Source organism: Lampetra planeri, chromosome 49 (genome assembly GCF_965212315.1).
Source record: "Lampetra planeri chromosome 49, kcLamPlan1.2.h2, whole genome shotgun sequence".
Lineage (NCBI taxonomy): Eukaryota > Metazoa > Chordata > Hyperoartia > Petromyzontiformes > Petromyzontidae > Lampetra > Lampetra planeri.
In genome coordinates this window covers 4372029-4398003 of record NC_136155.1, presented here as the reverse complement: position 1 = coordinate 4398003, position 25975 = coordinate 4372029, and the positions used below count along the sequence as shown (strand labels likewise).

The 25975-nt window shown below is 54.5% G+C and overlaps 2 protein-coding genes across 3 annotated transcripts in view; both read left to right on the top strand.

The window, feature by feature from the left end:
* The window catches only part of ABL1 (ABL proto-oncogene 1, non-receptor tyrosine kinase), a 101643-nt gene extending 93521 nt beyond the window's left edge, over window positions 1–8122 (top strand). Inside the window, exons 8-11 of the mRNA XM_078616012.1 lie at window positions 670–822; window positions 1806–1895; window positions 2805–2936; window positions 4593–8122. Coding sequence (XP_078472138.1) covers window positions 670–822; window positions 1806–1895; window positions 2805–2936; window positions 4593–6658 — 2441 coding nt within the window. The 3' untranslated portion in view covers window positions 6659–8122. The remainder of the gene's footprint in view (window positions 1–669; window positions 823–1805; window positions 1896–2804; window positions 2937–4592) is intronic.
* A 9552-nt stretch (window positions 8123–17674) lies between these two features.
* LOC144733917 (uncharacterized) overlaps window positions 17675–25975 on the top strand; it is a 36559-nt gene continuing 28258 nt past the window's right edge. For both annotated transcript variants that reach the window (XM_078615928.1, XM_078615927.1), the window contains exon 1: window positions 17675–17872. In XM_078615928.1, coding sequence (XP_078472054.1) covers window positions 17848–17872 — 25 coding nt within the window. In that variant the 5' untranslated portion in view covers window positions 17675–17847. The remainder of the gene's footprint in view (window positions 17873–25975) is intronic.

Below are 25975 nucleotides of genomic sequence, written 5' to 3'. Positions count from 1 at the left end.
ACCCCACCCCAGGGTGTGTAGGAGGTAGCAGGTTTGACGCCGACCCTGACGCCTGCTGCTGTATATTTGGAGTTTGCGTGTCTCTCCCTCTCATCATCGTCACGGTGGCTAGGAGATGTTAACTACCTCGCCTGGTATACAGGAGGTCGTGGGTTCGATCCCGACCCTGATGCCTGCTGCTCTATATTTGGAGTTTGCGTGTGTCTCTCCCCGTGGTGGCGTGGATTTTTCTCCGGGTCCTCTGGGTTTTCCCTCCACATTTAGAAACGTGCGTTTAAATTTCTACATGATAAGCCACTTAATTGAGCTATCATTTGTGTCCAGGTCGCTTCTGAAAAAGAACTATTTCGCTCAGTGGGCCTTACCTTAGTTTTAAATGACAACCTGGCATCAGTGCGTTCTATTAGGAAGCCACTGAAGCTATGTATTTTTAATTCTCGATTGAAAACTTATCTCTTTACAACTTCTTTTTGTGTTTGGTTTGTTGTCCTTCCCCCACACCTCCGATTAGCACGGTTGGCTACGTGCGGTGTGAAATAAGTTCGGCGTACGTGTGCCGTGCTGGCCTTCATAGGTGCTCGCTAATAGCATTTGCCCCAACAGTCTGTTAAGGCTATGGGGGGGGGGATCTTTGTCTTTTCGTGCGTACGTGTGCGTGCGTGTGCGCAGCGTTCGGCGTGCTCCTGTGGGAGATTGCGACGTACGGGATGTCGCCGTACCCGGGCATCGACCTCACTCAGGTGTACGACCTCCTGGAGAAGGGCTACCGCATGGAGCAGCCCGAGGGCTGCCCCCCAAAGGTCTACCAGCTCATGCGCTCATGTGAGTTGCCGAAGCTTCGATGAGTCTCGAGGCTCCCGCGAGAGAGGGTCCTGCCTGCGAGGGTGGTTGACCGCTGCTGCTTTTATTTTTTTGTCCGACGTGTAAACTTTCGTGAATCAGCAAGTCGTGCGTGCGCGGCGAGGTCAAGTGGTGCGGTACTCCCATCCCTTCCGAGACATCTGACCCGCCGGGAAAAAGTAGGCCTCTAGGCTGACTCGACATTAGACACGTGCCGGGTGCTACGTGAACACAGCAGCACTTGGGACACAGGGGGCGGCTGGACGTTAGACTAGTCCACGCCAAGGCCTTGCGCACCACGCCTGCCCTTTGAGAACTCGCAGGGCGGTGGCGGCCACTCACGCGCCTACAATCCATCGCTGCGGAGGCGGCGAGGGTTGGCGGATCGCACAAATGTTGCGTGGGTGGCGAGGCGCCACACCACGCCACCATAGCTCGCCAGGAGACGGCAGTACACCAAGATGACTCATCGACCATCTGTTTCCAATCCGTACACGGAGGGATAGTGTTGCCCCCTCGCTATTCTCCGGGTGCTTCCCATTCACCCCACACGCAGAGACAACTCAATGATTTGCTGAAAACAACTTGATATGTACAATATCGGCAGAGCTTGGGCAAGAGTTGGCGCCAACTTTACCACCTAGCTTCCTTTTCCGCCTGTCTGCCGTTTCGCCCTTTCACCTCGGTCGTTGTTTTTTTGTTGTATTTTTGTATTTTTGTAAATCGCTGACCCCGTGGCCCGTCCTGGACATCGGTTAAAAAAAAGAGGCTTCATAGCTCATCGGATTCCTTTCCCGGTCTAAATAAAGATTCTGATTCTAATCGTCTGCCTCTCTACGAGGGCGAACAATCACGGTGCGGAGGCGCGTAGCAAGTTGAATGTATTATTATTTAAATTAAAGGATAACTCGCCCGACAGCGCTTGTGCGGTAGGCGATTGTGTTTATTGGCTCGCTGTGTTCCAGGCTGGCAGTGGAACCCGCAGGATCGCCTCTCCTTCAGCGAGACCCACCAGGCCTTCGAGACCATGTTCTACGACTCGAGCATTTCAGACGGTTCGTTTGGCACCACCAAACATCACAGCCTGCACCACCGATGCATTAAAAACAAAGACGAAGATCCTCCCCCCCCACCCCGTATAGCCGTTACAGAATATTGGGGCAAGTGCTGTTCGCGAGCACCTATTAACAAGGCCGGCACGGCACACGAGGGGGAACGGGGCAGCCTACACCATGCCCGGCCACATTTATCTCCCCCAGCGCTGATGTTTATTACACTCAGCAACAGCAGTTATATTTATACGGCTGAGTCGACCTAGGGGAGGCCCAGCATCGGTTCAAATATCCGCCACTTAATTATTGGTGGTGAGCGGGAATCGAACTTTGGTCGCCGGGTTCACGGCACGGCGAACTGACCACGTCACTGCGCGAGATTCGACCCGCGTTCGATTCCCAGCATCACGACCGACATCATTGACGATTATCTGAACCGGTGCCGGGGCCTCCCCCTAGGTTGACTCAGCCTCACACGAGGACCGCGTGCGGCGTGTAAACGACATTGGCACCCGAGGGAGACCAACACGGCCCCGGGCACGACTCTGACCACCCTCCCCTTTGTGCGCCATTCCGGCCTTCAACGGCGCTCGCTAACAGCACTTGCCACGACAGTCTGTTGAAGCCTAGGCGGGGGTGGGATCTTTGCCTGTGATGCGTGTCTGTTGTGCGTGCGTGGGGAGTGGGCGGGGTGGCCTTTTTCTGCTCTGCCTTCACGCGGGGAAAAGTTACTTAAACGTGACCTCGGTGAACGCGTCGGTCGAAGAAGGAGCTTTTCTTAATCGCACAAAACCACGCATAGTTTTGGAACGGTAAAAAAAAATTGTGAATGCTAAGACACCAGCTTTTTTGTTTATCTCCCCAACCGCACCGGGGCACCTGCCTCGCCGCCGACGCCGTCTCACTTGACAGAAGTTGAAAAGGAGCTCGGCAAGAAGAAGCCGAGCGACTTGCAGGCGCCCGTGCTGCCCACCAAGTCGCGGCGGACGCCCGAGCAGAAGGGAGACAAGTGCACTCTGGAGGCCAGGGTCGACTCCGAGCTCCGTAAGTGAGGGCAACTACATGGGTGTGGGATGGCCGGGGGGGTTTAGAGAGCATCCCTCTCTAGATTTGAAGCTTTCGTGACTGCAAGGATTCATACTCTTAGCTTTTTCGGTGCAAGTCACGTAGGTAAAAAAAAAAACGAAATTAAAATTAATAAGAATAAAAAGAATTTGTATTTTATCTATTAATAAACATAATTCTTATTTTTATAAATTTTAATTTCATTTTGAAATGAAATTAAAATTAATAAAGATAAAAATAATTTTTATTTTATTTATTAATAAAAAAAAAATTGTATTAATTAATTTCATTTTTTTTACCTACGTGACTTTACCGAAAAAACTAAGAGTAAGCATCCCTCTCCCCACCTCAGCCCCCCCTCTCTCGAGAGAGAGAGTTTGACCTACTCACACATTGGAGTACCCACACTTTACCCCACCACGCGCAGCCTGCCAATCATGCCCATTTATGCTCGTTTGAGATGTGATCGGTGTGGGGTTGTACGCACGAATGTACGCTGAACTTCTTTCGCACCGAACGTAGCCAACCGTGCTAATCGGAGGTGCAGGGAAAGGACAAGAAAACGTTGGGTCTCTGTGTGAGTCTATGGGTCTCTGTGTGAGTCTATGGGTCTCTTTGTATTATGTTGAACTTCTTTCGCACCGTACGTAGCCAACCGTGCTAATCGGAGGTGAGGGGGAAGGACAACAAACTGGGCAGACAGAGGTGGTGGTGGTGGGGGGCGGGGTGGTTAATAAACTTGACCCCCCCCTCCCTATCATTTAATTGCCAAGCTGTGTGCGACATTAGATGGATGTTTGACCGCACTCTGCGCAGAATCAGGATCTTTTATTTACCCTGGAGAAATCCGATGAGCTACGAAAGTTACGACCTTCACGCAAACTCTGGTCATGCTCGCAGCGCTTTCAGATGCGCTTCTGCGGCCGTCTGGAACGCTCTTCTTTGTGATATTAGGAAGCCACTGGAGCTGTGCACTTTTAAATTTCGATTGAAAAGTAATTTCATTGTAGCTTCTTTTTTGTGTTTAGTTTGTTGTCCTTCCCCCGCACCTCCAATTATTGCAGTTGGATATGTATGGTGCGAAAGAAGTCCAACATACGTGTATATGGCTAACAAACACCGATCAGCTCGCTTTGCTGATCGGTGCTGGAGGGTGTAGGCGGGACACACAGGACCAATTCAGATCTGCCTCGCCAGTCATATTATTAGCCCGGGATGGGAATCAATCTCATGTCGCCAGGATTGACAATGAGCCGTTAATTCATTTGGGTGGCAAGGATGTGCCTGACAGCGCCTGGGTTCGATTCCCGACCCGGTTCGCCTTCCTGTATGGAGTTGTATGTTCTTCTCCCTGTTCTGCATTAGTTTCCTTTGGGTTCTCCGGTTTCCTCCCAAAAGCAAAAAAAATCCGTAAAACCTAACTAGTATTGGGCCAAACATACCAATGCTGAAAAATGCCCTGCAATGTTACTCAGTGCTGATCACATGCAAAGCAAGATCGCCCCCTACTGCTAAATCGTGGCTGAACCCTCTTGAAAAAACCAGTCGAGTCTCAACGAGGCCTTCTTCAGCTAATCAATCGTCAAAATAAAAAAAATACGTAACTTTTTAAACTCCCCTCCCGACCGCTCGCAGGGAAGGCGGACCACTCATCGCCCAAGGGAGATGCTGGCAAGCCCACCGCCCACAACAACAACAAGGGCAGCAGCAGCAGCAGCAGCTCGGTGATGAACGGGCAGGGCAGCCCCGAGGGCAGGCGCCTGCAGCCCCAGCGCAAGAGCAGCTGGATCTTCGGCTCGTTCATCCGCCGCCTCCGCTGCACCCCGACGCCGGCGCCGCCCAAGCGCAGCAGCTCCTTCCGGGGCCCGTGGGATGGTTCGACGGGGGTTGGCGGCGGTGGCGGCACGGATGCGGGCGAGGGCTTCGTGCACGTGAGTGTGGTGCCGCCGCCGCCGCAGCCGCAGCAGCCGCAGCCGTCGTCGTTCGGCGGAATCGGCGGTGCCGGCTGCGGCAAGGGCAGGGCGCGGTGCAACTCCGGCAACGGCGTGAGCAACGGGCACGCGGGCGGCGGCGGCGGCGGCGGAGGAGGAGCCGGCGGGAGCAGGCTGGCCGTCCTCGCCGGACTGTTCACGCCGCGGCTCATGAAGAAGCCGATGGGCGTCGCGGCGAGCGACCTGGCGCTGAAACGGGAGGAGCGCGTGATGACGCGTGAAGACGCCCTGCTGCTGCTGCAGCAGCAGCAGCAGCAGGGCGTCATCACGCGCTCGTACTCCGCGTCCTCGGCGCAGTCGGGTGCCGAGTTCCCCGTCGGAAGGACCGTGAGCCTCATGCGCGACAACCGCTGCCCCTTCAAACCCTGTGGCCGCCCGGGAGCCGGCGACCCGGCCGCCTCCTCCATCGCGGAGGTGCCGGAGATCTCGGTGTTCTCCAGGCGGCTGCTGCTGCTGCGGGACGACAAGCGGAGCCTGTCGAACACGGCCACCGCCGCCACCGGTGCGCCCGTCGTGCTGCGCAGCTTCCTCTCCGCTCCGTCATCGTCGTGCGACGAGGAGCACGACTCGGACGACTCGGACGACGAGTTTGAGCGGACGATGCTGTCCGAGAGGCTGAGGCCGGCGGTGTCGAGGCCCGGGCGGGCCGGTCAGAACGGCGGCGCGGGCGGCCGCGCGCCGGCGGAGCGGAGCGTCGACTCGTCGTCGGACTCGCCCGTGTTCCAGCAGCGCCAGTGCTGGCCGCTGGTCCGCCAGGTGGACTGCGTGCCGGCGGGGAGCGTGCGGATCTTCCCGGCCGACGCGCAGACGCCGAAGCCGCGCAGCATCCCCGTGATGGGCGTGCGAGCCTCGGAAGGGGCGGTGGACAAGCGGAAGGGCGGCGGCGGCGGCGTCGCGCTACCGCCGCCTACCAAGCCGGGGAAAGCGACGACGCCACCGGCATCGGCGTCGCCGGCCGGCGTGAAACTCGCCTTCAAACTCGCCCAGACGTCCTCCGCTCCCGGCAAGCGGCCGAGTCCCGGCTGCGGGGATGCGGCGTCTCGCGAGGGCGGAGAGGCGGCCGGGTGCTCCCCGTCTCCGTCTCGGCACAGCTGCGGCGGCGACTCTTCCAGCGACGGCGGCGGCGGCCAGGACGGGCCCGCGGCGGGATCTGGCGACGCGCCGGAATCTCCCGACGCGGCGGAGGCTGCGCCGACGCCGCGCCGCTTCTCCTCCTCCCCCTCCACCTCGGCGTTCGCCGGCTGCTCCCCGCACGGCGCCGAGCCGGCGCCGCGGACACCCCTGCGGCGGGCCCGGCACGCGGCCGGCTGCGGCGGCGGCGACGACGACTCGAGGGAGGGCGGCGGGACCGGCGGGACCGGCGGCGGCGGCGGCGCCGTGGGCGACGAGGTCTCCAAGGACGTGGTGCTCGAGCGCCTGCGCTCGCTGCGCGAGGCTCTCGGCGCCGGCCGTCAGGAGCAGCCGCCGGCCGCCGCCGGGAGCGGCGCGGGCGCGCTGCTCGAGTGCGTCGCGCACCTCCTGCAGTGCTGCGGCCGCTACGCCGACCACATCCCGCAGTCGCGCGAGCGCTTCGCCTTCCGCGAAGCCGTCGCCAGGCTGGACGCGGGCCTCCGAGAACTCCAGGGGGCGCCCGCCGGCAACTCGGGGTGCCCGGCGCCGTTGGGCCTCTTGGCGTGCGTGCGCGACATCAGCAGCATAGTGCAGCGTTAGCGGATGCGGCTGCTGGGGAGGGGGGTCGTGCGCGGCGACCGCCGAGCAAATGGAGCCGTCGTCATTCGACGCGGCGACGTGTCGACGCGGAGGGGTGCGGCTGTCGGTGCGGCTGTAGGTGGTGGAGCCGTAGCGGTGCGGCGGTGTCGGGCCGTCATCGGTGGCTAGAGCGACGTTCTAAACTGTTCACCGACCCGTGCCAACGATGCGGCGTGCGGTAAAACGAACTGGCCATTGGGTGGAGGGGAGGCCGTCGTGCGTGCTGTGGCAGGCCTGTAAATTGTGTCGACAGCCAACGTACGAACCTCGCTGGAACTAATCCAGAATATTGGCGCCGGATGATCCGGAAACGCTGTGGAACCAACTTGGAACACTTTTTTGCGCACACGAACGTCCACAGCGCGACCATCTCTCTCCACGCCTACATCTCCCGTTTACATCACCGTTACCATAATGAATACCATTATTTCCCCCCGCCCTCCCCTTCCCCCACCGAAGCTGCTCTCCTGTTCCGTCGGAACGGACCGGAGGTTGCGGTTTTGCGCGCTCGTTCGCCGACAGCCGATGCTGCGCCAGGGACGCCACGATCGTCGGACGGGAAGACAGAAAAACCGCGGCGTGAACCTTTTTTGCCGGTGCTGCTCAAAGTTTGCGAACGCCGGGGGGGGTCCCACGGTGGGGAACCGGGTGGTGTTTTTTTTTTTTGCTGCGGGATCACAGTAGACACCATCGCGCTAACTTGCATCCCGCCTCGTCGGATCTCGGAAAGCAAAGCGGGTGGGGCGAGCCTGCTCCCCGCTTTGATGGTGTGACAACGAGCGCGAGCCAGGCGGCGTGGGGCTGCTAGATGGTCAGGAGATGGTAGTACAGCAAGGGGCTCAGTTTGTATATATATATAGAGTCGGGTAGTTGAGTCTATCGGAGGATGGAATCCATCTGTGCAGAGCTTAGAGTGACCGCCCCAAAAGAATGTCCAAGCAGAGAATCCGGTTTGGGAGCGGAAGAGCAATTGAGATGGAGCGTTACGGCCTTTACATCGCAGAAGAGAATCCGGATTGGTCGAGGTTCGTGACATGTCGTCTCTCCGGAGCCACACAATTCGGTGCCACTTTAGCAGGGTTTTGGCCGATGGACGGAGTTGAAATGAGATGAGTTGTGAGGGTGGGATGATTTGTTAGGGGAGGATGAGGTGTGAGGAGGGGTGGGGTGAGGTGCGAGCGTGAGATGAGGCATGATTCTGGTTGCTGCAGAAGCAGAAATTGTCCGCCACAGACTTTCCCATCCCGATTCGTTTTGGCAGGAGGCTGTAAAGCTGGGTCCCCACCTCATAAAGAATACATATTCATGGATAATATCTATCTATTGATTTGCAATTGCAGTAACTACATTGTCAAGCCATCAAACACGTCAGGAACGAACAAAAAAACGGCCAGCTGTAATGATAAAAAAAATTGCAAAACGAACCATCCGATATCTTTGGATCTTATTCCGAACGATATTTCGTAGCAACGCCGTGTCACACCGAACATAGTCCTAGGCGAAACCATCTTGACTCCGGACTCCTCGCTCCCCGGATCCGCTGCTCCACCACTGGTGGACGTCGTTCTAGCCACTGCTCCCCTCCCCCCCCCATCCTCTGGAACTCTCAGCTCAAGTCAACTCAGCCCGGTCCCCTCTCTCCCTCTCTCACTGCCTTCAAGGCTGTCCCGAAAATGTTCCTTGTCAATGCCACACTTTCAGAGATCCCCTACATTGCTTCATTTCTCTCCTTCGCTTGAGTGCGTGAGTGGGTGAGTTTGGTGGGTGAGAGAGTGGATGGGTGGGTCAGTAAGAGTGTGGGTGAATCAATGGGTGAGTTGCTTCTTCTCTGGCCTTCTATTGAGTGGGTGGGTGAAAGAGTGGATGGGTGGACGAGTGCGTGAATGAGAGTGTCGGTGAGTGGGTGGGTGGATGGATGAGTCTGTGGGTGAGCATTTGAGTGGGTGGGTGAGCGTGTGGGTGGGTGAGCGTGTGGGTTGGTGAGTGAGCTCGCTCCCTTCCGCTCTCCCTCCCTTGCTCGGTGACTCTCCCGCTAATCCTGTGCTCCCGAGACGTTCATTATGTCATGAGCCTTATCGTGTCAAGTGTAAATTGTCGTCGTCATCGTCGACGTGTGCGCATGTCATAGGCGACGCTGCCTCCCTCGTGCCGCAACACACGCGCTCGCGCGTTGTACGTACCGCGCGGCCCGTTTTGAAATGCGCGCGCGTAGTTTTGTTGTTGTTGTTGTTTACAGCGCGCTCGTTGCGCTTGTTTCACGACGGACGAATGCATGCACAAATCGATGGCTTGAACAGCGACATGCACACGTTGATTTTTGTGGAGCATTCCATGTGTGCGCGCGCGTGTGTGTGTCCAGGGCCTTCCGACACGATTATCTGGACCGGTCTTGGGCCTCCCCTCGGTCGACTCAGCCTCAAATGAGTACCTGGTGCGGTGTGTAAAGCATCGCCACTGGGGAGACAAAGGCGGCCGTGCGTGGTGCTGGCCACCCACCCCCTCGTGTGCCGTGCCGGCCTTCGTATGTGCTCGCTAACAGCACTTGCGCCAACAGTCTGTTAAAGGCTATGCGGGGGATCTTTGTCTTTGTGTGTGTGTCCAGGGCCTCCCAGAGGTTCCTGGAGGCCCTGCAGCAGAATGCCACGTGGGTGGGGGGGGTCTACAGGCCCGTTGTGTAGGGGAGGGGAGGGGGGAGCTCTTTTGTGTGAGGCTGGAAGCAAATTCCCCCCCCCTTGCTATCCCCCGCCCTCGCCCGGCTCTGTGTGGCCCTGTGTGTGTTGTAAACAAACAAAAAACTTGCAAAGACATTGGCGGCCGCGTGCAGAATTGCATTGACGGACCCCCCCCCCAAAAAAAAAACGGTAATGCGCCCGCAACCCGGATGTGTACCGTATTGACGTCCGGTAAACTTGAAACGAGTGCGTGCCTGCGTGCGCACGTGCGTAAAACTGCTGGGGGGGTGTGGACCCAGGCCCTGGCTCTCACCATGGGTTTTACCATGGGGGCAGACGAGTGGACCCGAGCGATGCGGAGGGTGCCCCGGCTGAGACATCCCCGGCTCGCGCCGTGCAGAAGATTCGATCGGCGTTCGTGAGAGAGACCGGCGGAAGAGCCCCCGACGATCGGCTCTGCTCATCTCCCCGGGTTTTTGCCGTCGCAGCTTGTGCCAGCCCCCGGCTGGCAGTGCCACCCACCCCCGTGTCGGAGAGAACGGTCCCCAGAAGATGTCGTGACGGAACTACTTCCTAAGCCGCCCTTCTTTTATATATCTATATATCATACCTCGTTATCTACACCCGGGGAGCCGCAACCTTTCACGTGCGCGGTGAATAGTGTTTGGGCGAATGTCATCGGAGCAAGGTGGCTTAGCCCTGTGTTTGTGGGTGGCAGGCGGTTTCGCAGTGGAGGAAGGTTCGCAGGTCCAGTTTGACGAGGCAACAAACTCCAGCTTGGGTTTGCCGGCCCCAGGTGGCTTGCGCGAGCGGATTAATTGAAAGATCTGGAATGGGAGATTAGTGGGTGGACTCGAACGTCAGATCGCCGAAATGCTGAAATCTGGGGTTAGAATCTGGGTTTCAGCAGCTGCCGGGGATTGAACTGGGGCCTTAAGTGGAAAGGATTGATGGTTTTGGCTTGGATAGAAATGCCTGCACACGCAAACATTTAATTGATTTAGAAAATTTACTTTGGCAAAAAAATCCAGCTCTGAGAATTAAAGCAAGAACATTTTTGCGTGACTGACTTGCCAAATTCACTCTGAGCAGGGCATGTATACGGTCTGCCACTCGTGTGGGCAATAAGTTCGATTGGAAGTGACTTCGGAAGTAGGTCTGTGATATCATATTCGGGGAGGGGGGATGGGTATTCCCCGACACAGGGTGATGCACCGCTAGCTCCAGAGTTCTCAACGGGAGTGTCTTCATCGCCCTGACATGACGCCGATTGGACAATTGCAATGTAATTGTAATGACTAAACTGGAATGTGAGCAACGGTGGCTTCGCGATCGGCGCTTTCTCTACCGGAGGGGCGCACGCAGCTTCCCCCAGGAGGACTTGCCTGGTTGACGTCCAGCACCGGTCCAGCAGCAACAGCATGATCATCAAGCGGCAGCAGCAGCAGCACAAGCTGGCTCCGCTTACCATTCACAAATGCATCCACCTACACCTGAGACTGGAAATACCCGAGGCGGACCTTGTAGCCTCCTCAACCCGGGTTTTCCACGGACCTGCAAAAAAAAATGTGTGTTCTTGCCTACCTTGGCAATTTGAAAAAGTTGGTACAAATTGAGAAGCCACCTCCGGCTTCTGTTGATGCCTGAGGATGAACTGTGGGGACTGACACACAGGCCACTTATTTATAAACGTTATTGAATTTCGCAATGTGTGCGTGCGCGCGCGCGTGTACATAGATTCCTCTTTAAGCGCGAGTCAACTCGGCCTGAGATCCGGTGCATTAGTGTCTCATTAAAGACACCACGATACAACTGCATGTGTGTATGTTTTTTTTTGTTTAGTGGGGAGCGGTAGTGTAGCGGTTAGCGCGCTGCGCTATGAAACCAACGACCCGGGTTCGATTCCCGTTCACGGCCAATATCAGTGGCGATTATCTGAACCGGTTCTGGGCCTCCCCTAGGTCGACTCAGCCTTAAATTAGTACCTGGTACGGTGTGTAAACATCGCCACTGGGGAGACAAAGGCGGTCGGGCGTGGTGCTGGCCACCCACCCCCTCGTGTACCGTTGTGGCCTTCATAGGTGCTCGCTAACAGCACTTGCCCCTACAGTCTGTTAAGGCTATACGGGGGATCTTTGTTGGGATCTTTGTTCTTTTTGTCTACGTAAACAACGGTAAAGGTGCAGCCCTGCAGTTTCTTGCCAACATCGCTGCCGGTGGAAAGGCTTCTCGCTCCAGAGCCAGCTCTTAAAGGAAGCTTCCTACAGGGGGGGTATTTTTGGCCTACTCTTCCACGCCGAGCCAGACGTCTTGAAAGAGGTGGGAGAGCCCACGCGGTGCCCCCACCACACTGCGGAGTGAGCCGAGAGGCGTCGCTTTCATGAGTTGGTGGCCCACTCTTCCACGATGGAGAGAGGCGTGAGTTACCCACATTTTAACCCACCACGAGAGACCTGTCAAATCGTCTCAACTGCGGTGAGCACATTCATGCACCGCTGGCTGGAGAGCAGCAATGGATAGTTAAATTTCGATTTAAAGCTTTCGTGACTGCAGGGATTCATCTTCTTGGTTCTTTCGGTAAAGTCACGTAAAAGGGAAATGATAAAATAGTAAAAATAAAACATAATAAAATGCAATTATCACAACGTTTCGGCCACAACGCAAGCAGCCGTCCTCAGGTGAAGAACAGGTCTGTCGGAAAGATAGCGTCTGAATAAACACCACCAAGCTTGCTTGGCAGCGTATATTTAAGCTGGGTTAGAGGAGGAAGGGCGCCTTGACAGAATTCAAATTCCTTGCAATGGTGCAATAACCTTGCACCATTGTTTGCTGAGAGATTGACCTCGGTGATCGATGCATTGAGAGTCCAGTGTGCTAATCATTACACCGCGGGCTGCATCTAACGTATTACATATGTATTGTTTTGTCTATATGTGTTTATTTACACAATTGTGAATGAATCTAGTATTAGGGTGGCACTCACTTAAGGGTGCCACTCAAAAGGATGTCGAGATGTTGGCTACCTCGCGTGGTATACAGGAGGTCGTGGGTTCGATCCAGACCTTTGACGCCTGCTGTATATTTGAAGATTGCGGTGTCTCTCCGTGGTCACGTGGGTTTTTCTCCGGTTCTTCCCGTTTTTTTTACCGAGCCACATTTAGAATCAATAACACGCGTTTATAGCATGTTATTACTGAAGTATGTTTCCACACCACCATAAGCCACGGTCGCTTCTGAAAAAGAGCTACATAGCTCAGTGGGCCCTTACCTGGTATTTTAAAAACATCAGTTTAGTTTAGGTGGCCAGGAGATGTCAAAGCAGAAATAGAAATCCCAAATCTATCCGTGCGGCGCTTTGAGTGCGTTACTCCGAACAACACGCTGTGCAACCCCCCGAAAACACATGGGTTGGGGGGGGGGTAAGAGCCGTGCCGTGGGCTGTCTGGCGTGTTAGGTCCCGGCTCGCTGCGAGCGTGGACCGACGGGGATGAGGCCAGCGACCGCAGTGAACATTCCACGGTCCTGCCCCGACTGCCAACAGCGGCCACAAGGCCTGGGTCAGCTGACGCCAGCGAATTCCACGGTGGCATTGCTGAAATAATGCATCAATCCCTCCAAACACAATCGCATTTTCTGTTGTTGCAATATACGTTTTGCTTCGTCCGGCTTATGGCTAAATTGAAGTCGTGAGAGCGATTTTAATATTTAGGACCAGACTGTTTGGCCGTTTGGTAGCGTTTCCGGCAGCCCAATTATGTCAGGCTGTTACTCTATTGAAATATCTTACGGGGTGGGGGGGCATCGAGGATGTGATCCATTGTTGGAAACGTGCAGCCACTATGGGGGTGACCTACGACACGTCGAACAGATGTATCGTCGTATTGCCATTGCAACAGGGCGAGAGGCACAAACAAACATTCGGTTCACGATTTGGAAGATGAGACGGGTGGCGGAGGGAACCAGTCAGATGTCTCACGCCGCTGATGTTGGCACGTTGCGGAGAATCGAACTCGGGTCGACGGGTTTCGAAGTTCGAAATCCCACTGCGACCGGGCGCACCACCGCTCCTCCCAAAAAACGAATTCGAGTTGGTGGATCGTTTGGAGACGCTGCCGAATTGCAAAGGGTGCGCGCGCTCGACCTGCGATCCAGAGGTCACTGGTTCGACTCCATCTCGTGGAGCGGCAGTTGAAACAGCGGACACGTGTCCTAACACCCCCCATACCCCCGCTCCTTCCACCCCAACTCCCTCCAACGCACCCAGCAATGTAAGTGGCTACACCAGAGTCAATTGGAGGGTCGTGTGTGCAGGGCCGTCCAATGGGGTGGGGTGGCTAGGCCCCGGGGCAAATGCCACCGTGTGGAAATCCCCCGACGCCTCCAAACGGAACCAAACGTATTACATCTGACACCGTGACGTCGAAGCGCGCCCCCCCCCCAAAGTGCGGGGCCCGAGGCGATCGCCCCGATTCGCCGTACCCTAGGGACGGCTCTGCGCAAGGCCGTAATTATAATATATATTGAGTTGAACACACCCCCCCCCAATATTCAAATATGCTCAAAATGTCCCCCCCCAATATATTGCTATAAAATAGATTTCTGTTTATTTGATTGTGGTTATGGTTGTACTTTATTAATCCCTAATCTCTGCCATTACATACAATGAAACAAGAAAATGTAAAAAATAAATAAAAACAGAGCAATGTAATACAATACACTATTAGACATTATTGTAAAAAATAAATAAAAAGTCCATCCCATGTGTTAGTGATTTGTTTTACATTTTAGGCAGGAAATGGCAGGAAATTCGTTTTCAAATTGGGATATATTTTTTTTACTGGGGGGGACCCCTAAACCCCCTGTAAGATTTGGTCCCCCCCAATGTTGACTCCATGGCTACGGCCTTGGCTCTGCGTGTGGGGTGGGATAATGAATGGGTTACTCCCACCCTCTTACAGGAAATCTGGACGAGTAAGGCAACTACCGAGCCGGCGTTTTGACATTCGAACCGTTCCTGATCCACCTTCTTGCCCTTCAACGCGCACGACCATCGCCGGTCAAACATCCTCCCCCCATCGCCACGGATCGTCAACCCGCGACTCGGAAGCCGCATGCGGCTCATTAAGGACCCACCAGTCTCGTGTTCACATTCATTGCGTCTCTTGAAATATTAAGGGTTTTTTTTTGTTTACGGAATTCGAAAAAAAAATTACCTCTTGTTATTTTTGTTTTCTGACCCCTGCCCATGACCAACAGGGCGTGGGGTGGTGCATCATCAAAAGCAATGGCAGAGATGCCCTCTGCTGGCTGTCGATGGTATTTGGAGGACCGTTATTGTTGTCATCATGCTTGTTTACCACGGGAGATAAGTCTCGTGACTCGTCCAAGAGGAGGAGGTCCTGTCAAGATTTCTCGGGAGCGTACGATGAAAAAAGAGCTTTAGAGGTCATCGGATTCCTCCAGTACAAATAGAATAAATATTTGGATTCCGATTAATAATCCAATTGAGTATTCTGCCGTGTATTTTTTGTTACAAATTTGGCACATTTTCTGATTTAGTAATTGTTTTAAATGTGGCACATTTCTTAAATGTGAATTTTTTTAATTTGACCATTGTTTAAAATATGTCACATTTCACGTCAATCTCCCGGCCCCAGTCAGCTGAAACAATGGGCTCCATCATTTGAAATTATTTCATTCGTCACGAAACTTCCAATGGAAACGGTTACCGGTTCGTGACCGGTCGGAAACCGAAAATGGTTACCAGATTACCGCTTATAATTTAACAACCCCAATGGGAACCATGGGGGAAAGGGAGGAATCAACAAGGATGAGAATAACGGAGTCTTGGAGGAGTAGTGGATGGGGGTGTGTGCAAGAGGTCATTCGTCCCATGCCACCTGGGTATACCCCATTGACCTCCTGCCAGCGGGCGTTCAACACTTCACGTGGCCTCAACGTGCACCTAGCCTGGCACAAGCGTCGTGGTGACGTCACCGCTACTTAGTGGCGGTTGCTGTTACGGAGGTAGACAAGCACGTGGTGATATTGAGGTGGCGAAGATGGGAGCCCAGACGAAGACGGCAGCGTACGGGAGGAGTCTTAGTGGGATGAGTTAAAGGTGAGTGGAGGGGTAGAAGGATCGGAAACCTTCACACGATGTATGATTATGGGGAGGGGGGCTTTGGGGTAGGAGGAGTCGAGGGGGGTCGTAGGAGGAGCAGTGGCTGTTAGGAGGCGCAAGAGAGGAAGCAGGAGGAGCCAAAGGAGTTGGGGTGGGAGATGAGGTGGAAGAGGAGGAGCCAAGGGGGGATGATCGGAGGAACCACAACTCGGTGGAAGAGGATGAATATGAGGAGGAGCCACAGGCGATTGGGACGAATACATAGAGAAGAGAGGAGTTTACAGAGTAATGGGGGGGGGGGGGGGGGCAGGATGAGGGTGAGGAGGTGGAAGAGAACTCGCCAGCACCACAGGGAAGAGTAGAAGGAGGCTGCAAGTGAGAATTAGAATATTTGTTCTGAAGGAACCCGATGAGCTATGAAGGTGTTTAGTAGGGGGCGGGTCAGAACGTTAACAACAACAAACAACACACACACACAATGCGGAGGAGGAGCCGTTAGCAAACGAGGGAGGAGACAGGGACATGAGGGTCTTGAGCGGGATCCGTGGGTGGGAGGGGGGCAGCGATGGCCATGAGGAGGAGTCGAGGGAGAGAAGCCCTGGTAAGAAAACAAAACAAAAATTCCTGGGGAGTAAGTGTTATTTTCTAATTGCTTATGCCTCAAAAGTACAGAAAGTGGCTATTATCCCGCACAAACTTTGCTTTTGTGACCAGGACAGTGATATTTTGAAATTTACCTATTTTCAATGAGAACACGCGGTGCGCATTTGTGTCTTTCGCTCACGTAAAGTCCTGGTCACAAAAGCAAAGTTTGTGGGGAACAATATCCATTTTCTCTACTTTTAAGGCATAATCAATTAGAAAATAACACTTAGGGGCCGTCCATAAATTACGTCACGCACCTAGGGGGGGGGGTCAGACATTTGTGACGATGTGTGACGAGGGGGGGGGGGGTGAGAAATGTGACGTCACATCAAAATTCGCAACTTTAAATAAATGTAGACAACACGTTCTACTTAATTAAATTGACTTTTCAATAAATGTTTTCTCCTACAACATCAGAGTGCAACACCACATTAAGTACGCACTACAATGACAATAGTTTAAAGCGATTTGAAGCATGTTTAATTTTTTGCAGGGGGGGGGGAGCAGAGCATTGTGACGTCATATTTAAGGGGGGGGGTCTGACTTTTTGTGACGCCGTGTGACGAGGGGGGGGGGGTCAAAAATCGTCCAAAATCGCGTGACGTCATTTATGGACGGCCCCTTACTACCCAGGAACAAACATCGTGTTGCATCGTGTAATGTAGTGTCATTATCCCGGACGAGGAGGGGGAGGAGCCAGGACGAGTTTGCATCCGAGGAGGAGGAGGGGGAACAGGAGGAGCGAAGGTCATGGAAGTCTTCACAGCAGGAGTCGTGGGAGAAATGATGCAGAGTCGGAGGAGTTCGTGGGAGGATGATGAGGAGGAGTCGTGGGAGAAATGATGCAGAGTCGGAGGAGTTCGTGGTAGGATGATGAGGAGGAGTCGTGGGAGAAATGATGCAGAGTCGGAGGAGTTCGTGGTAGGATGATGAGGAGGAGTCGTGGGAGAAATGATGCAGAGTCGGAGGAGTTCGTGGTAGGATGATGAGGAGGAGTCGTGGGAGAAATGATGCAGAGTCGGAGGAGTTCGTGGGAGGATGATGAGGAGGAGTCGTGGGAGAAATGATGCAGAGTCGGAGGTGTACGAGGGAGAAGGAGGAGGAGCCACGGGCACAAGAGGGATGAGACGGAGGAATATGAGGAGGAGGATCCCGGTGGGGGGGTGGGGTGTGGAAGAGTAGGGAGGGAGAGGAGCTGTAGCTCTGAGCAATTAATAATTATTCATTATTATCATCACGGACGAGGAGGAGGAGAACCGGCCCTATACCTTTGGGGGCCCTAAGCAAAATTTGGTTGGAGGCCCCTTTGATGTATGATTTTTTTTCACCCACGAGCTAGCAGTGACTCTAGGGGGCCCTCTGCTGGCCACGGGGCCCTTTGCAATTGCAAGGGTCGCTTAGTGGCTGGGCCGGCTCTGAGGAGGAGCCTTGGCGATTGCGAGGCGGAGTCGGAGGAGTGGCTGGGCCCGGAGGAGGAGGAGCCCGGCTGGCGGGTAGCGGAGATCGGAAATCCGGTGGGGGTGGCAGGAAGTAAAATAAGTTACAAATGTAGCGAGCCGGACATCGTCAGCCCGTGACGCCGCCCCGTGGCCCCGCATTTTCCATCCCAACCTCCGACCCGCTGCTGCTGCTGCTGCCGCCTTCCCTTTGCCGTTGTTCCCCGAGTCGATTCCAAATCGTCGTCGTGTGGTGCACAGCTTTGCGTGGCCATGTCGGGTCGTCTGGAGAGACACGGTAATGCCGGCGCTCTGTTCGTCTCATTGTCTAAATCTCTCCCCCCCCCCTCTCCACAACCCCCTACCTCCTCCTGCACTCTCCGCTCCGCTCTCTCCACCAGCAGCAGCAGCAGCACCACTCACTCTCTTCCATCTCCTCTGATGCAACAACCCCAATGGCTTTACCACATTCACCACCACACTCGCCACCACACCCACCACTACCACACTCACCACCAACACACTCACCATCACCACCACACTCGCCATCACCACCATAACATCCACCACCACCACACTCGCCACCACCACACTCACCACCACACTTACCACCACCACCCCACCCACCACATTCACCACCACCACATTCACCACCACCACACTCACCACCACCACACTCACCACCCCACCCACCACCACACTCACCACCACCAACCACTCTACCGCTACAAACCCGCGTAGTCTCTGAAAAAGCCCTTGTGGGGGTGTTTTTTTGGGGTGTTTTTTCGTCCGCGTATTCTTGTGTGTTCAGAGGCCCTTCCAGTGGGTTTTGTTCTTGATCGCCATTCCACCGGATCGAGATGCTGCAGGGGAGTGGTGTGGGCTGATGGGTTGATGGGTTAGTGGGTTGATTACGACCTCCGTCCGTCTTTGTATCTCTCGCCCCCCCCTCCCCACGACTTCACCCAAGCCGTTATCCGTGATTTAGAAAATGTCTTGCTATTCGGTTTTTTGGGCCGATGCAAGTTTTAGCAGGAGTTAATTTAACATATTGTTGTGTTCCTCTCCGTTTGAATCAGTTCGCGCGGATACATAAATTGGCGAAAGTGAAAGTAAAGCGTGTGTAACGATTACGTTTTAATTCTCGTTAACGTCAACTATTCGCATCGACTGGCGCGGCGCATTGAGCTTTGTGGAGGGAGGGAGGGCTCTTGATAGAATACATCGACAAATGTGTCAATCCACTGCTGGATGAAGGTCCCCCACCCCATACCCGGGTCATTAGGGGTTTGACCATACTTCACCACGCTGGTCAGTCGAGGGTGGGGGGGTCATCGCTCGACCACTGATGTCTCAGCCATGGCCCGGACCGCAATTGCATTTGGGTGCATTTGGGGTCGCGAGGTTCATCGCGGAGTGCACCAAATCGCTGTGCCACTACTTCCCCACCACCAACACCCATCCATGTAATTTATTTCAAAACTATTATTAACACCTTCTGCCAATGAGTCCCACGACTGCTTTTCGAGAGGTTCCTACGTTCAGTATTTTTTGCCATTTTAATATAATTAGTGCTGCACTGTAGGTAAGCGTTCTGTAATAATCACGGCATTGTCTGATGATGCGGCGAATTCCTTTGTTGTAGTCACCGTGCCGTGCTCCCCAACCCACAATGACCGGCGTGGTGAAGTATGGTCAAATAACGCCCTCCGGATGGTGGGGCAAATCCCTTCGTCCGGCAGTGGACTTGCAAACAATTGCTGCTGTACGCGTGTTGATGCTTGTTGAAACCGCTACCGCATTGTTTTCAATATTCTGCTGTGTGATCACCAATGAAAACACGCCCTGACGTCCCTTGTTTACCTGGACACTGCACTCACGTAATCGGGGCCCATGTGTCGATCCGCTGTTGAACGAAGGCCCTCCCTCCGCCGACTTTGCCTTGGGCCGTGGGAGTCGTTTGACCATACTTCACCACGCTGGTCAGTGCGAATTGGCGAAGCGAGGGCGAGAGCCCGCCACCCCACCCCTCATTGGCCTGTTAAGATGTCGTTGCCCACCGATGTCATTGTTATTTAAATTTTTGAATATTCGTTGCCGCCCAGGTTTGAATTGCAGGTGCGGCGAGCCGCTGTGTCGCACCCCCCCCCCCTCTCTCTCGTGTAAGATGGAGCTTCAAGTCCCCCCGAACATTCGCCACTGATTGTTGCGTGGAGTTCGCTAACGCGTCCGCTCTACCAGAGCGGATGGTGGAGACTCATGATTTGTGTTTAGTTTGACCCCCCCCCCCACCACCGGTACCTCCGATTTAGCACACGGCTTGCTACGTACGGTGCCAAGCAAGTTCAACATACACACATTCGCTTGTCATCGTGATGGTCGTCATCCATAAGAGCACACCAGAGTGTGTGGTTTAATGCAAAACATCCATTACGCTTGAGTTATACGAGAACCATGGAGTTGTTATTACCTGCCCCAAGTCTACACAGTGGATAGCCAATAACAAACAAAAATACTTCTCATAACAAAAACTCAACACGCTCGTCAATAACACTGCCCTAGAGTGGAACAATATTCTTTGAGCAATGGGGCCGATGCTTTAGGGAGGGAACGGCCCTTCTTCATAGCAGACGATTACGTGACGTTGCAGGCAAGTGGCTCTTCATCATCACAGCAGCGGGCACCTGACCAAATCTCCGCTGTGAGGAAGGGCCGTTTGCCCGAAACGTCACCTACGATGTACACCATCAAAACCCTTTATAAGCTCTTGTTGTTAGCAGATCTTTCTCCTAAATCAGCAGTTGTCCTGCTGTATCGGTTCCACCTGATGACGGCGGTGGCTTGTGTTGCGATCGAAACGTCGTGATTTAATTTTTTGTTTTATACCTACGTGACTTTACCGAAAGAACCAAAGAGTAAGGATGTACAGCAGTTTGTGTTCCTCCTTTTGGCGAACGCGTCGACCTTGTTGTTATTTGTGCCATGGCCGTTTGGCTCGCCGTGTTTTTGTTTCTGCAATTAGGAGAATGCACGGCTCTCGCCCGCTTCAATGAAAGTCGCCCACCGCCAGAGGTCGCAACCGGGTACCCGATACCCGTACCCTACCCGATACCCGGCTACCCGTACCCGGCCGGGTATGGGTACCCGTTTGCGACCCTGTTGCGGCCGGGTACGGGTAAGGAATCAAAACCCGTTTGCGACCTCTGCCCACCGCACAGCAGCAGAGCCGTTGTCACGCACCTGTCCATCCAGCAGTGGGTAGTGCTTCGGCCACGGATGTTTCGCTTCAATGTTCATTTCGCCAGAGAATGTGTCTGCGTCACGTCCTCGTCCTGTGGAAGGTTTGCTCTGTTATGGCTGGCCGGAAAGAGGCTTCGAAATCGAAGGCTTCACAGGCCAAATCTAAGTTGTATTTCAGTTTTGTTTTATTGCACAAGCAGTAAAATTAACAATGCTCATTTAGAGGCCCTTATCAGGTCACTGCTGGTTGAAGGCCTCCCATTTCCCTGTCTGTCATTGTTGGTGTTTGGACCATACTTCGCTAAGCTGGTCAGCCCGGTTTGGTGCATATGGAGGCCCAGGACCATCTTGGACCACCGCCGCTGTTAGCCCTGGCCAGGGATTGAACTCGGGTCGCCAGGTTCACAGCGCAGTCCGTAACCCACTGTGCTATTGGAATACTCATTGGTTGAAAACATCTTAATATGTAAGGAGGCTGCAGAGCTTGGGCGTTCGTTGGCCTTCCTGCTCTAATATTGTGTCGCACGCTTACAACCCACAATTTTATCTTCTGTTTTGACGTAAAATTATCGGATGTCCATTTGTTGACGTGATCGACGACTGCCGATTGTCGGATTGATTGGCCGTCCAATCGGGTAGCGCAAAAATAGGAGGGGGGGGGGAGGAAAAACCTCTCCCCCCATTTGCGTCTGTGTGCCGCTGGACGGGCGGTGACGACAAGCTGGGCTTGGTGATGTCATCGGCATCATTAACGGGGTCAAGCGGGCTGTGGCTTTGTGTGGGGGGGTGGGGGTTTCCCACCTTCACGAGGCAGGATTTTTTAAAGGGGCTCGAGTAGTCCGCGTTCGTCCTTAAAAGGTATAAAAGATTATATAACAGGCGGCATTTCGGGTAATGACTTTTGTACATAGCACGTTAAAAAAATATGGAGTCGATGAAATCGACAAAGTTGATTTATTGTCCCAGCGCTAAAAAACTATTTTTGCCCACGTGATTGTGAAAATTGATTTTAGTCGTTGAATCGATGTGTCGTTGCACGCCCTACGGTTGTAGTGAGTGTGGGAAATAACTCTGGATTTATATTTTTCGGTTTCTTTAAAGAGACTCCCTGCCCCCAAGGGATCACCCAACCACCCTCGATGCGCTCGCTCAGTGTCTCAGACGCTGCCATTATGTACCTCCTGAGAGAGAAAGGGAGAGACACCCTGCCCTCGGGCCAGAAACGGAGAATTTTAATTTTCCCTCGCTCGGTGTCTTAGACGCAGCCATTACGAACAGTCTGATAGACACCCAGTCCTCGGGCTGGAATATATTATCGGTGGGGACTCTCTCGGTGTGCACTGACAGCAGTCATTTGTGGGCCTTCCGAAAGAGGGAGACACACCCAGTTCTCAGGCTTAAAGAGCTTCAAGTTATTTTGTTCAACCAGGTGGGTGCTCAACGGGATCCTGAGTCTCAGTTGCAAGGGTGAGCTGGGCGAATGAGTCGGTGGGTGGTGAGTGAACGAGTCGCCAAGCGGTCAGAATGGAAGAGCAGGCCACTTATCCTCCCGAGGGGCTTTCCTAGCAGTGGCCGTTACGCCGCCAGCAGTTGCAGGGCTGTGCCTTAACCTTCACCTGTTAGCGGAGAACTGCACTTGGGTGCCCTCCGACTCTTTTTCCGTCTTGCTCGGTTAATAAATAATCTGTACACTTGTGACTGCCACCACCAAGAGTGGCAGGCGGGCATGGTAGGTGGTCATGGCAGGCAGTCAGGCACGGTAGGTGGTCGTGGCAAGCATGGTAGGTGGTCATGGCAGGCAGGCAGGCATGATAAGCAGGCAGGCATGGTAGGTGGTCATGGCAGGCATGGTAAGCAGGCAGGCTTGCAGGCAGGCAGGCAGGCATGGCAGGCAGGCATGGCAGGCATGGTAGGTGGTCATGGCAGGCATGGTAAGCAGGCAGGGAGGCTTGCAGGCAGGCAGGCATGGCAGGCTTGCAGGCATAGCGCAGGCAGGCATGGCAGGCAGGCATGGTAGGTGGTCATGGCATTGCAGGCAGGCATGGTAGGTGGTCATGGCAGGTATGGCAGGCAGGTATGGCAGGCAGGCAGGCATGGTGCACCGTGAGCCTCCCACGTAATTTTTATGCCCGGAAACAAAAACAAGCAAAACAAAAAATAAAAAAATAAACAAGCTCTCCGCTTCACTCGAGGAAACGGTGGCAGGTCGATCGGACCAACGGGGCGGGTTCTCCTGTGGCTTCTCGGTCGGTTCCGGCTCGTGACAGAGCAAGCGCCAACTCCCGGTGCGATACAGCGGGGGCGACGGCGAAGGCTCGCCGGCACATCTCTCTCTCGCCGTCTCTTCGGCAAAAAAATCTGATGTGTCGGAGTTTTCTCTTCCGGTGTTCCGCGACAACTTTCTTCCAGCGTCCGCAGCAGGTTGGGTTTGCGCGGCTCTCGGTTGTGCGTTTGTGCGTTTGGCGGCGCGTGAGTACTGCACTGGTGAGCGGTGAGTACGTGACGCTCACTCGCTCACCAATTCGGTCACTCAACGTGCAGGAGTAGGAGAGCAGGCACCTGTGCTTTGTGTCGAAAGGTAAACAAGCTAAGAGTGCAGCATTGAAACGGCGTTGCTCACGCAACTGCTTTGCTCACGCCACTGCTGACGGAAGGACCTTTGTTACGGGGTATTTGGCCTACTCTTCCACGCTGGCCAGACATCGTGGAAAGAAGTGGGAATACCCACACTTTACCCCACCACACGCAACCTGCCGATCGATTGCGGCGTACCCATTTGCGAACGGTTGTTACAACTACCGTGCCGGGAGATGGGGTCGAAACGGTGACCTCTGGCTCATAAGTCCAGTGCGCTCCCCATTACGACCACGGCAGCGACACACCACCCCTCCCCCAGAGCTGCTGTGTGTACCCGGCTGAAATAAAACGAGACGCTCGCGGACGTGCAGAATTTCCCCAGCGGGTGCGAGGATCGGCTGCCGAGGCTTCTGTAACGTCGTCGGAGTGGCACGCAGAGGTCGTGACCTTACGAGAGGTGCCCCCCCCCCCCCCCACTGACGAGACGATAACGAGACCGTGAAAAAATAACAACGGCATGAAAATCATCACGTTCAGCAGTTACCACCGTGGCCTTAAGAAGGGAGACGGTATGTGAATAGGTGACGTTTTCGGGCAATGGTCCTTCACAGCTCATGACCTTGCTGATCTCGTCAAGCAAACTCCGGTCATCCTCGCTGCGGCTTTTTGGCCAACCGTCGAACATCGCGCGCTTTCGGATGTGCTTCTGCAGCCGCCTGGAACGCTCTTCCGATATTGGGAAGTCACTGGAGCTATGCGCTTTTGAATTATCTAGATTGAAAACTCATTTCTTTATAACTGCTTGTTGTTGTGTTTAGTTTGTTTTCCTCCCCCCGCACCTCCGATTTGCACGGTTGGCGACGTACGGTGCAAAAAAAGTTCAACATCCATACACAGTTCAACATGCAAGACTTATCAGGAAATGGTGGTGGACCTTGCGAGGTGACGCCAGCTTTCGTGACAAGGTGGGCAGACGTTATTGATGGGGTTTTTTGCAGACGTTATTGATGGGGTTGTTCATCCAGGAGATCCTCGCAGATTCTCGTGGCTCTGTTTCAGGAGACTCAAGCAAGGTTTTTGGAGTAAGGAGGGGGGCGGTGGACAACTGCTTTGTATGAATGTACGTTGAGCTTCTTTCGCACCGTACGTAGCCAACTGTGCCAATCGGAGGTGCTTCGTAGATCCCAGTTGAGTAGGTTTGGAATAAAAGAAAGAAAAGAAAACAATTTTAGCAGGTGGAAATCTCGATCGCGGCGGTGGCGATGAGACTGAAAAGAGGAGTAGCCGTGAAGGGCCTGTGGCGAGGTACGTCGGCGTCGGAGGCATTTGCCCGTGCCGTGAGCGTGAAATCGATCGAACTAATCGCGAGAAATAAATTGCGCGCGATTTATGGCAAAATTTGTGCCCGATTCACTGGTGTGACGTCCGGGCTAACGGAACGACGGACAAAAACCAGCGCAGGGGGGCCGCTCGCTGTCGGAGTAATAATAACAAATGATGCAAACGACGCACAAACCCATCTATTCACGACTCTAACTGCGGACGTGAATGGTGAGAGTTCCTCGAAAATTCTGCCGTTGCGAAGGTCGCTTAATTTATTTCGTGATTATTGCTAATCTCCATCCACCGCCGGAAGCGGCGACGACGATTGCTTTATCTCGACCCTGAGGGCACCAAGCTAAAACAACGTGGCCGGTTGTTTTTTTATCTCTCATTCGTCTTTGGTGCGTCCGACAACAACAACAAAACGGGCATTTCGTGTAAACTCAGTTGACCTCAGCCGAAATAAACGTACGGCTGACTTCCACCAGGGGGTCGACATAGAGCCGCGAATCCTTGTTATCTTTCTAGATCTTATTCCGTCTCGTTATTTGTATTTATCCCCATTGGCCAAACACTCGAGTTGACCCGACGCGAAGAGAATTCGAGACGGAGTCATCCACTCCACCGCACGCACCGGGCAGTGTGGGGGGGGGGCGGTCGTCACGGCGACCTCGGCAGCGCGCGCGGTTGCCGTTGGCAACGGCGGCTGTGGCGGCTCGGAAGATCAGCGCGCGTGGTTGCCAAGTGACGGAGCCGGGGGGGGGGCGGAGGTGGGGGGGGTGGTGGGAGGCGTGGTCAGGGGGGGTGTGGCAGCGGTTAGGAAGGCGGTGATTGGAGGATTGGTGGGGGGCGTGGTCAGGGGGGCGGGGGCGTGGGCAGGCGGGGGCAGTGGCGGCCCCGCTTGGGGTTTCGTTTGTGGCCGTCCACCGTCACCCGCTATGATTTTTCCAGGATCGAGTCGTGGTCGTGGTGGTGGTGGTGGGGAGAGTGGTGGTGGGGGGAAGTCTGCGAGTCGCCGATAAGCGACCACCTGCCCCGTTGCCGTTGGCGATTCGGTGTGAAACGGCCGAGATGGAGGCGGCTGCCCCCCTTGCGTTGCCCGGCTCGCGTTGTCGCAAGCTGCCCGGTGTGTGTGGGGGGGTTTTAGTTCTTCGACACGCGGAGAGACGCTTCTTGGCGTCCTCCCCCGCTGCCCAATGTTTGCCGAGGCTTGGAGTGACAATCCAGCATTAGCTGCCCCCCCCCCCCTCATCATCAGAAT